The 12,035-nt window shown below is 39.0% G+C and overlaps 2 protein-coding genes across 3 annotated transcripts; both read right to left on the bottom strand.

Moving 5' to 3' along the window:
* Nucleotides 1-99: 99 nt before the first annotated feature.
* hint3 (histidine triad nucleotide binding protein 3) lies at nt 100-3,356 on the bottom strand. The gene is made up of 5 exons (XM_044359284.1): nt 3,174-3,356; nt 2,525-2,642; nt 2,158-2,227; nt 1,594-1,720; nt 100-1,086 (listed from the first exon to the last, which is right to left on the bottom strand). The coding sequence occupies exons 1-5, from the start codon at nt 3,309-3,311 to the stop codon at nt 1,039-1,041; spliced, it is 501 nt and encodes a 166-aa protein (XP_044215219.1). The 5' UTR covers nt 3,312-3,356; the 3' UTR covers nt 100-1,038.
* A 3,470-nt stretch (nt 3,357-6,826) lies between these two features.
* On the bottom strand, nt 6,827-11,544 carry LOC122987441 (nuclear receptor coactivator 7). Of its 2 annotated transcripts, XM_044359331.1 has the most exons (7): nt 11,329-11,544; nt 10,130-10,325; nt 9,210-9,362; nt 8,918-9,070; nt 8,697-8,792; nt 8,472-8,545; nt 6,827-8,213 (listed from the first exon to the last, which is right to left on the bottom strand). In XM_044359331.1, exons 1-7 carry the CDS (start codon nt 11,352-11,354, stop codon nt 8,075-8,077), a joined length of 837 nt encoding a protein of 278 aa, XP_044215266.1. In that variant the 5' UTR covers nt 11,355-11,544; the 3' UTR covers nt 6,827-8,074. The 2 variants fall into 2 exon arrangements, with proteins under 2 accessions (XP_044215266.1, XP_044215268.1); XM_044359333.1 differs by lacking the exons at nt 10,130-10,325; nt 11,329-11,544 and adding an exon at nt 9,651-9,895.
* Nucleotides 11,545-12,035: the final 491 nt, after the last annotated feature.

Raw genomic sequence — 12,035 nt, 5'->3', positions numbered from 1 at the left:
TTCTTAACTGTAAGCACCAACTGGTGTAGTTAAACTAATGACTGAGAGAGAGAGTGTGTGTAAAATGATACTGGTAAGTCCACATAGCTGAGAAAATCATAGCAGCAATATATTATTTATTCTGAATTAACATTTCTTACAGTGCAAACACTTTTATACAACAGATACAGTATGATTTCCCATCTTTACATTCCATCAATATATAGTAAGTACCTGCTTCACGCACCATCCAGTTATTTTTTATTGAGTTTTAGACAGTAGATCAAATCAAATATGAGATAGGCATGTATCAATACCCTGCATACTTAACTTTCAGTGTCAGCAGATTACTCAGTTGCTTCCACTATGAATAAGCCTTGTTAATAGTTAATGAGGATGTGACTCAGTGCTTTGACCCACGTCAGCTACACTGCAAAATGCCCATCAGTAAAGATTCAACGTAGATGAGGTAATCATGTCAGCATAGGAATTATACAAATGTATTTTCTTATACCTCTTTAATTAAAGTTCCTTTTGTTACATGCATACAATCAGATCTGCAAAGCACTAAAGCAGTGCTGCATGTCAGGAAATCAAACAGCCTGTCAATCTTATAGGCATTGTTGATTGTAAAATGATGGAAATACTAAGTCATACAGTCATCAATCAGTCAAGAGATCTGAATGGCACTGTATGACACTTGGTCCATAAAGTAAATTAACGTTTTTATTGTGGAGAACTAATGCGGATTAAATTCACTTTTTCTGTAAAAACATTAAAAACTGTTGACTTGTGATCTTAGAACCTTTCTATGACACGGCTCAAGTACAGTTGCAAGAGACACAATTTGGCTTCATTCAAGCTTTTACTTCATGTCTGAAAAAACATCTAGTGTTGTTTCATTACAAATATTTCACAGGTTTAAAATAGTGCGATTGGCAAACAGACAGCAACTTTATATGAGTGTGTACCATCCAACATGGCATCTGCAAGGAGATGGAACCATGGATGTTTTAGTCACCTCATCAAAGTTGAAAGTAGTGGATCCACAGCACGCGATCAGTTAGTCTCTGCTTTAGAGTTGAGAAGCTCAATCAGCTGATCTGCCTGCAAAACATTAGCACATGTGGACAGAACAGAAATCAGACTGATAGCACTGCTGCTGCTTGACCTTCAAATTTCAACTGGATACACTTAAGTATGGTGGAAGCACTGGTTTAGTGTCACTGAGAGAATTACCAAACTAATCTGTGATGATGTGTTGATTATGTGGATATGCAGCACACTGTCTTCCAGGTTAACAACACTGGCTTTCACACTGCATTCCCTTGTGCATTTTAATATGAAATATAAACCAAAACATTATTACTATATGTTTTATATACTTGTGTAGAGAAACTGAACACACTGCAATAAATTTATGACAATTTATGATGAGGAGAAAGATGCATTTTCTGCACCTTCATTTTAAAATAGTAAGTCTTTGACTTTTTTTGTCTCCCTGATGGTACAAGATTTTGGGATTGAGAACCAATAAATTCATCCTTACTGATTCTCACATGTACAATTACAATTTTACTGGAACACAGTGTAAATTGCGGAGAGGAGGCTTACTGTGATAAACCAATAGGAGTTGAGTCTGTAGAAGAGGCGGGACATGAAGCTCATCTGACTGGCAGGTGCCAGGACATGAAGGTGTAGGTGTGTGACAGAACAGAATGGGGGCCAATGGAAACCGAACCTGCAGGCAAAGGAAAAGGCTTTACTGCACACCGGCTCACTCTTTTAAGATATGATGAGTTTACAGCAAGGATGTTTATCAGTCAACTGTTATATCAACAAAACAACACATATGTTACCAGAGTTAAATAATCATTAACAATTAGAAAGCAGTTTATAAGATTTCCATCAGATTAAGTACTACTGACAGGGATAATGTTCATCAGTGCCTGGTATCACTGTGGGTTGTTTGTTCTTCTAGGCATAGTGTTGATTATTGGCACTGATTGTTATTTAAGGGACAGTTCACCTCAAAACAGTTACTATTTGTCAACCGCAACCTGAACTGACCTTTGACCTGCTTAATTGAAAATGTTTGGGGATGTTCACCTTGCTGTAGCACCTACATTCATGAGATTAACTAGTAGAGTGAAGAGTGTGTACCACTGTGTAGCCCACCTGACATCACTGAGATCTGTTATGTTGTTTTTCTGCAGGGTCTCCTTCCCTGTCTCGACCATGCGCTTCACTGGGTATGACAACAAAAACATAAAAAATACTTTTTGAGCATAATGCAAACTGCCATTTAAAAATAAGACGTTTTTCATATAAAGAGTAACAATTTTAATTCTAACATATTAACACAAAATAGCAGCCACTGTACCTTATGTCATTTCTGTATAGTTGACAAAAAAATACAAGTTCAAGTCCACAGGATGAGTTAGCAATGCATTAGCTGACAGTAACATGCAGTAGCTTAAAAACTACCACAAAGTGTGAGCTTTTCCACAGGTATCAGTAATAAAGCTTGTAATGTTCACTTTACCCAAAGGCACGTGTTCTTTGCTGAGAGATTTACAATTTCCAACATGTTTGGTTGGGACAACCAGGTAATGGTGTGGAGCTCCAGGTTTGATGTCTCTGAAACATGAGATGTCCTCATCCTGCAGTGGAAATTAAACATAAATTTATACTTGGACTACACTATACTGTTCACTTCAGTACAACTTCATTTTTAACTATGTTTTTGCAGTTTGCTGCTCTTTCTCCTCTCCCCAGTGGTGATTTCCATACTGGCCCCTCAAGTGAGTGAGTGTTTCAGGAGATTTTAATTAGTAAAATAAATGTAACTGACTGTGTTTAGGATCCTTCAGAGTAAAAAAAAAAGCGAGACAAGTCTGAGCTTTGTAAAAGAGGACACAGCTAGCACATACGTGAACGGGATGGACACAAAATGTACATATACTGTATGTACAACAACCTCATTGCATATACAATATGTGAAGTGAAAAATACGAGGCACACCTTACAGCTGAAAAGATTAATTAAAACTTGACAGTCTCAACGAAAATCAAACATTAGCATCATCTTCGCAAAGCCAGTGTTGAGATAACTGGAAAACACAGGAGTTAATAACAACTTGCTAACGCTAGCTGGCTAGGCACTATATTATTTAATTATGACAATATTCTCACACAATGAAGAAGCTCCGTGCCCATTTCATTGTTTACAATCTTGCAGAAAATACATTTCTTGTCATATCCTTCTGATGGACCGCTGCTAGTTTTGGAAATATCAACCTGAGCAGGTTGTGTAGTCTCGACCCCTGCCATTGCTGTTTTTCTAAAGTCAGACCAACACAGTCGATCCCGAAGGTCATCGAGCTCACAGGGGAAACAGATAGATTGCAGATCTAGATTGGCAGTGCAGAAGAACAACACTGCCACCAGAGAGCGATGCGACTCACATCAATACATATTATATTGGATTCATTTTACAAGCTTAACCTCTATGTCAAATAAACAAAATCCTCCAAAATCTTTGTCTAACTTTTTTTTTTACTTTTTCTTCAAAATTAACTGTAATGATTTTTCAATTGAATATGATTGAAGGAGGGTTGATGGAGGGTAGATAGTAGGCCACTGTTGCCTTAAAGCAAAGGACCTACACTTGAGCCACCCTAAAGGACCTGGATTTGAGCCAACAGCAGTTTAATTTTTGTTGAATTTGAAAACAAACAAAAAACCCTGCTGAGGTGAGTCAAATCGAGAAGATTTCTTTCAACTTTACAGTCTTTTTAGTGCCAAAGTCCCTCTTTTTGTTATTACACTTCCACTGCTCAATAGGGAAACATTGTCCAAGGAAACACAAAGAGGGAATTGTGTGATAAAAAGACTGTAAATGTGGCAGATATCAACTTGATAAGACTAACTCAGAGTGCTGAAGTCTCATATAAGCTACAGATAAACTTTTAATTGCACAAGATGACTGTGTGAACACAGTGTGGATTTTGGCCCTCATCACTTACATTGAAAATGCATTTGAAGGGGATCTTTTAATAGTAAGTATGAACAAGAGGAATTATTACAGCGAGGAAAACCTCTTTCAGTGGTCATATGGACACCTGACTGTTTTAAGACACTTGAAAAATTGTGTACCTGTCCTTTGAGGATGAAAACTAGAAGCATGCAAATTATGTTAGTTATTTTGGACATTTCTGTGTTAACTATATGCATAGGCATCCAAGTACAGTAAGCAGCCTATGTACCAGTAAACCACCAGCCCTGCGTCATTTGTGGTTTGTGGCGTTGTGGTTTTATGTGTTTTTCCCAGGTAATGTGCATGTTAAACTCTAAACTCTAAAGCTCTGGTGCTGACTGAAACTATTTTGTTCCAACAGGAAATGATCAGAGGATGTCTGAATCATTAAGTAACTTTCTTTACTAATTGAATGTGGGCTTATTGTGGCCTATTACTGGAAAATTAGCACAAATATAAAAAGATAAACATCAGATTAGATTGTGTATCAGTGAGTACTAAAGGATCATGATAAAAAAAATATTGGGACATCTCTACTTTTGACTCATGACTCTGTAGCTTTACAACAAGACTTGTCACCTCAAACAGAGGCTCTTGCTTAGTGGCCCCTTGGGTCCCTTAGTAATCTCTCCATGCTTGTGTCTACATGTGTTTCCTGTGGCATGGTGGTTCAAAGCCATGCAAGTCAGGTAAAATGAAAACATTAAATTGCTCATAGGTGTGAATGTGTTAGGCTGTCTGTTTATGTCAGGCCTTTGATAGACTGGTGGCCTATCTCTAACTCAGTGCATACTGTTATGGATGACTGAACACTGATTTGTAGTTTGGTGCTGACGACTGAGTGCATGTCTTCAGTACAACGGGATCATTTTCATGTACGGTGTTCTGTAAGCTTGTTGCAATGCAAACATTACCTTTCATGGACGGGGAGCTCTTTTTCAGATGCCTCAAGTTCCTAAATGTGCTGTGGCCTATTGTCTGGGAGACAAGCAAATTTGAATTAGTACATTTATCTATTTACTTCTGCTTTTACTCAATGGGTCCCTCTCTCTGTGTGAATATTCAATAGGAAATGTTCTACTTTGTAATCCCTCTAATCATTTATTCTGTTTGTACTTATACTGTGAATTTAAAAGACAAGCTGATGTGAAAAACATACATTTATCATTTTACTACAAAATGCCTTAAGCTAATGGCAGCTATGGGCTGTGGCTAGCTACTTTAGCTCCTTGATGTGGTAACAGAACACTCTAATAGTACTATAGTTAGTTATTTCTATTTTCATTTAGACAAATACATCCATCTCTATCTTATAGTATTTTATGTCTGGTAAGTAAATGCTTGCCAAAAACTACAGGGATGTCATAATGTCTGTGTTTGCTGGCTAACAGACTGTGATGCTGTTCAGCTGATATATGATGGTCAACAGCAAAACCAGCACCAGACCAGACTCATCAGCATAAATCTGCTTAGACCAATGCTTAAGGTATCAATTTTCAGCAGGATAGTTGTTGATTTGCCAGATTTACTGTTTTTGTGACTAACATAAAAAACTGAAATACACACAGTTCCTGGTCTATATTGTCCAATTGCAGGTTGCACATGTTGATCTCCACCTATGAAACGTGTCAGCATACAATTTGTATCAAAATTTGCTTTGACCACAACCTCCAGTTCTGTTACAAGGACATCTGCTGCATTTTTGCCTGTATTGGACAGTCATCATTGCCACCAGGATGCAACGAAATAGTACATAGTTGTAAGTTCTGTTATGTTTTAAGTTTTGGTGTTTGGAACCCAAAACGCAGAGACAGAGGCAAGGACAGTTTTTGGGGTGTTTATTGAGAGAATAATGTCTCAATGAAAAAAAAGGCAAGAGGCTGGTGGTGGTGGCTGAGGGCTGGCTGGCGTTGCAGGTGAGGTGGCAAATAGACCAGGAGATCCACCGAGGCTGAACACTAGAAAAACAGTAGCACAGGAGACTGCAGGCGAGGCATGCCGGAAAACTATACACAGGGAAAAAACTCAGGTCAGTCCATTCTCTAAATAATCTCTAAATAAACTCAAAGAAGCTCAAGTAAGTCACAAGAAGCTCTGGAGAACAAGGGAACATCCGGGACTCATAGTTACCGACTGCAACAGGACAATCTGGCACAGGACCAGACTTTTATGGCAGGAGTGATTACTGGATGAGCACTAAGTGTGCCTCTTAGAGAAGGCCCCACTCAGCCAGCCACACCCTCAGCTGCACACACACTGCCAGGGAGAGAAACAGAAAGGGAAGGGGAAAAAAGAAAACACAAAATACCCCAAACACAAAACCAAACACCGAAACAAACGACACCATGACAAATTCTTTATTAGTTGATTTGCTTTTCCTGCTTTAATAAGTCAAATTATCTGCCATGATAGGCCTAATTTTTAGTAAAAAAGCTTCCTGCACCTTACTAGTTTGAGGGCACCCTGAAACTTTTGAACTGCCACTAAAAAGTTTTATTACAAGCACATTTTTCAGTCATACAGTGTCTAATTTCATTCTACTCCTGGGGCACCACATTCTGTTTTAAGAGCATCTTGAAGCTTTTGAACTGCCATTTGCACATTTATTCCTTTCAGTCATGCTACATCTAGCTGCACCATCCAGCTCTTAGGGCATCTTAGTGTGATCTGGTCTGAGAGCATCTTGAAGCTTTCGTCATGCTTCAGCCATGCTATATCTAGCTGCAGCTTCCTGCCCTTAGAGCATCTTACTGCACTCTAATCTGAGGATATCTTGGAGCTTTTGAACTGCTAATAGTACATTTTATTCCAATGGCACCTTTCAAACATCTTCCTCATTGAAAAAAGGTGAAGCTGTTTAAAGTGTTTATTTATGATAAAACACGACTGCTTTACTCAGTGTCACCGGGAAAGACAAAATTTTATTGTGGTTCCACACAACATTGGCAGCGCCAGCACCGCCTGATTTAGATTTACACACAAAGATAAAGAAATGTAAAACAAACGGAACAACATGGACTTTTGCTTTGCTTTCCTGTTTAATTTTTCTTAAAAATGCATTCAAATATATAGATAATAAAAACATGAAAACGATGTAAAATGTTTCCTTTTGTCTTTTCAGTTTAGAGAAGCAACAGTAAAATCCATTTGTACAAACAGACAGGCAGGTGTTTCATTGACAGAAGAAGAAGTGATAGTTAACAGTTGAGATCCCTTCCTCCTCAAATGGCACTCATCACAGATAAAACATTTTTATTAGTGCAACTCTATATTTCTATTAATGAACCTGAGTGGTTAGGTCTATACCAGCAGCTGTACAGCAGTTTTCAAATAGAGAACATTAAAACTGGATCTCTTATGAGAAAAACTCAAAAGTACAATTACAGTTAAGAGGCCACTGAGGGTTGTATAATGTTACAGTGTTTTTACCATAAATCAATTACTTGACATTTTTGTCTTTAAGGTTTATGGTGATTTATGTGCATATGCATATGCAAATAGCATATAGCCACCATGTGCACATACTGTAAACACATTTTAAAATGTCACAAATGCACATGGCCCTGTTAAAATGAAATAAAAAACATTTTCCTTTAATCCTGAATGTGCTTACAGTGGTTACAAACTTTTTGTTCAACAATGTTAATGTGAACTTTGTATTATAATGCTCTCCACAACCAAAGGAGGGCATGGAGGGCTTAAAGCTTCAGATGCCAGTTACTTACTGGACTTAGAACAAGGCTACTGATGAATAGCCGGTAGTTTAAAGTGGCTGGGCCCTGAATCGCAGGATTTCATCTAGCCACTCATCTCTAAGTAGAAACAGGCACAGATCAAACCAGCATTAACAGGAAATCCAGCCTGAGAACCACTAGAACAGGCTTCATATGTGGGCTAATCTGAGCCAGGTACACAGATGATAGCCACTGTTCTATCGGGTTACGTATAGCAGTGGTGGCTGAAGCACATGCACTCCTTGAAGTCTTGAAGTTCTCTCACTCCAGACAGGACAGTGGCTTCTACTTTGTTTTTCTCTCATCTTTTCAGATGTTCTCCTTCAGTTCTGCACAGTCCAGACCTCGAGGTCTTGTACAATGAAGTCCTCCTGTGTGGAGAGAGGCGCGTTGCGGAAGGTGGGACAGGAAAAGCTGGAACCATGGTACAGATCAGCATCCAGCCACAGGCCAAAGCCGCCCCTATACAAACCAAGGAAAAATGGAGCTTTTGAGTTAAATTTTTTTGAAGCTATTGATGTTTTATGATTACATATAGCTGATGTTGTAATCTTGCATATCTCACAGAGAGCAGTTAAAGTATTACGTATTAAGTATTTTTATGGTCTTGCTCGTCATTGCATCCGCATTAGATGCATGCCGCTGTTAGATGTAACCGCTATTTTCCGTCAGTGTGCATGTCTGTATTTTATAGGAGCAATCGATAACCATATAACTTACCCGCCTCCACCAATCTGCAAAGATTCCAAGTTGCCGCCCACAAAGTAGGAGTTCTCCCCGCTCCACCTGTACGCCTGGATAAATGCCAAAATACAAGACATAAGAAACTTCCACTAAAACCCGGTACACCAATCTAAAATATATGTCAAATTCTAGTTATGTTACATAATGAGGTAAAACATGTTCTCTTAAACGGTTGAAATACACAATCTTTTCCAGTCTTACCTGGAAGTCTGGGTTGAAGCTGAACAGGAAGGTTTCTCCTGTGCCGTAGCAGTATTTACTGACTCTGAATGGATCAGAAGAAAAAGCTCCAAACACCTGAAAAGTGCAAGACACCAGGTCATTAAAGGAGTACTTAAATATAAACAGTTCATCAAAGTATCAGTTTGGCCACATATTTTTTTGTATTGGCAAGTTTTGGAGAGTGTAAGCAAGATGCAAACCTTTTTGTGCATGTCTTTAATGACCAGCAGCACCGGACTGTCCAGACCAGCCATGTTCCTGTACAGTGTCTTCAGGCTGCTGCCGTGGATGGCGGTGCTGTAAACTAGTTGCCATGGATAACCTTGAGTCCTTGCTGGCATGTGAGCAGCAAGCTGTTGGAAAAAGAGATGTTAATCAAAAGACACCGTATTGATAGATGTACTAATAATTATTACAATTCGTCAAAAGAAATGTGTTGTTGATAGCTGTAAAATCATCCTAAAAATTGCCCAGTTGCCTGATATAACTTACCCTCTCCAGGTGGTGGTCATCGAGCAGCTGGCTGTAGTCACTCAGGACAGGGAGAATTTCGTCAGCCTCCTCCTGGTACTCAGGTTCCTCTGCTTCAGACTCCTCTGAGCTACTGAGACTCAGGCGCCGCTTAGAGTCTTTCACTGTGATGATCTGGAATAGGGCACAAGATGAAAGAAGTTAGTTAGAAAGCACATATTATCAGACATTTTCATACTCTCACTATTGAAATTGTATATCTAAAGAATAAACATGTTATTGCACCAGTAAGCTGCAAGATAGAGGGACAAGTTATGGTTATAGCATAACTAGACTTGCTGGATGACAAGAGAGAATTGATGGATAATGACAAATACTTTTAACAGCCAGAATTAAAGTATCTTTTACCCCTTAAATGCAGATCATCCCCTCACATGATTATATGCTGCATAGTAGTCCTACCTCAACATATGGCTCCACACAGTCACTGGCAAAATAAAGCACTTTGATATTTTCTGGCAGTAGCTTCATAGCTCCCGATTTCTCTGTCAAGCTTTGCACTCTGCTGTACCACATGTCTGTCAACCAAACCAGCCAGTATGCGGCTCTGCTTTTGTACCAACTAGATCACTTTCACTTTCTGTGCTGAAACACTATTGGTTGGATACAAGACAAGACTGTCATTCCATTGGTTAGATCTGATACTGAACAGTTTCTTTTTCCTCTAAACCAGAGAGTGAAGTGCAATACTGGGAATTCAGGATGGAAGTTAAAGAGTGGAAGTCCATATATAGAGAAAGTGGGATTGCCCACTCTGGGATAACTGCCAAGCACTTCAATTTCCTGTAAGTCTTGGTAGTTTTTATATATTACTCATGAAATAATCAAGCATTGACCTAATCTTAGCTTTATTCATGTCTGTGTTCTCGTGTGGCTCTTACCTCCCAGTTTTTTGCTGTGGGGTTGACAGGGTTGCTGAGTAGTTTGTTGATCACAGCCACTTTGTTCTTCTCCACCACCAGATAGCGGTTCTGATGTTTCTCCCTAATGAGGTAGCGGGGTTGGCGGTGCTTCTTGTTGCCTTTAGTATAGATATCTGGTGACCACTGCACAAAGAAGGTGTAGAGGTGGTCAACCCTGTAGAGGCAAAAGGACAAAGTGCATTTTTTTTTTATTTCTACAGCAGAAACTCATCATATATTGTAGCTAAATAGCAGATATGAAAATGAAAATGCATAGATTTTAATATGAAAAGCAAAGCATGCAGGGCTTCAACCCTCAAACACCACTACAAATTCATCTACATTATGTTACACCGACATAATGTTAACAGAAAATAATTCAACAGAATCGATGCATGTCACCTCATCTATACTAGAACACAGAAAACAAGTCTTCCACTGAACATTCATGTAAGCAGCAATTTTGAAGTCTTCATGACAGTTGGCCCAACCTATATTTCCCATGAAGGTGACAAGAAAATCTGTTGAGATGTGCCGGGACATGAATTGTAGGAAAGTGAGGCATACTTTGAACAAATGAAGCATTAGTCATGCCGGGTTAGGGAAATTTTAAACAATAGTGACATTTAGTAACCCTTATTTGGACTTATTTATGTTAGATTTTCCTGCTTTCCCCCAGGATGTGTTGAAATCCTGGAAGTCTATTTAGTCTTAGCTAAAGCAGTAATGCTGCAATTTATAATCAAAAAACAACTTTTAATTTGTTTAACCTCAATTCAGCCTTTTCCCCTACCTAATTCTCTCTTTCTGTCACACATATGTAGTCCATCTGAACTGCAACAACCTCTTTCTACTATGTAATGACAAAAGTAACTACACCTTGCCTCTTTTGCACATATATAATAATAAATAAACCAGAAACCAAGAACACTAGTCACTTCAATATGATTTTGAAAAAGGTTTATTTCCCATGCATTTCATCTGATTTGAAGTTAAATAAATTTAGAAAATTGGAATCAACATTTTGTAATTCAATATTCTATGCAATTCTAAACTCACATTTTCTTGCCTAAATTAGTTGAAACAAGCAAACCAAAATACAGTTTGATTAAACTCTAGATAACATCAGCATATTCAGAATCACAGCATAACAATGTCCACAGATTCCTTTCACTTACTCTCCAACACTGTAGGCAACTCCCATGGCTGACTGAAGAGGAAGCGTTGATGGTAAACTGGAAGGAGAAGGAGACAGGAGATGGTATGGAGGCTCAGTGCTGAAGCAGCATGTCCACTCTGAGTCTCTGCCATCGCCGGCATTTTATACCATCGGATCAATCGCTGAGATAAGCCCCTTTGACCATTACCCCCTCTCCCTTTCTCCCTCGACAGCTCTGCATGGCCTGCACGTATTCACACCAGGATTTCACAACAGTGCCTGAAAGCAGAGTTGGTGACATATTAACTTGACCTGCTCTGGGTCCCTGTCCTTAGGTTTTGGCTGGTGTCCAAGCAGTTACTGTGTCAAGGTAGTGGCTCAGTGACTGAGTGAGGTGGCTTCACAGAGAGATAAGGGTCTGTCTGTCTGTCTGTCTGTCTGTCTCTTTGATTGTCTTTTCATTTTACCTCTCTGTCTCTCAGTCAACCCAGATGTCTGTCTGGTCTCTCTTCCCATCCCATCAGTGAAGTACTCTAGCAATTTAGTATTGTACTTTCATAAAGTTAGGGGATTCACAAGAGACAGATTTTTAAAAAACAATGGTCAAAATCGAAGCAGCAGAGTCCAGTATATCCTGACTTTTAGCATTTTGTATGCAGGGCCAAGTTCCAAAAAACACCGGATCCTATTGGAACTTACCGAAATGCAACAGGATAGTGTGTTTCC

This window comes from Thunnus albacares, chromosome 8 (genome assembly GCF_914725855.1).
Source record: "Thunnus albacares chromosome 8, fThuAlb1.1, whole genome shotgun sequence".
Taxonomy (NCBI): Eukaryota; Metazoa; Chordata; class Actinopteri; order Scombriformes; family Scombridae; genus Thunnus; species Thunnus albacares.
Note: the sequence above shows the minus strand (reverse complement) of the source record. Positions and strands in the feature narration are given on the sequence as shown.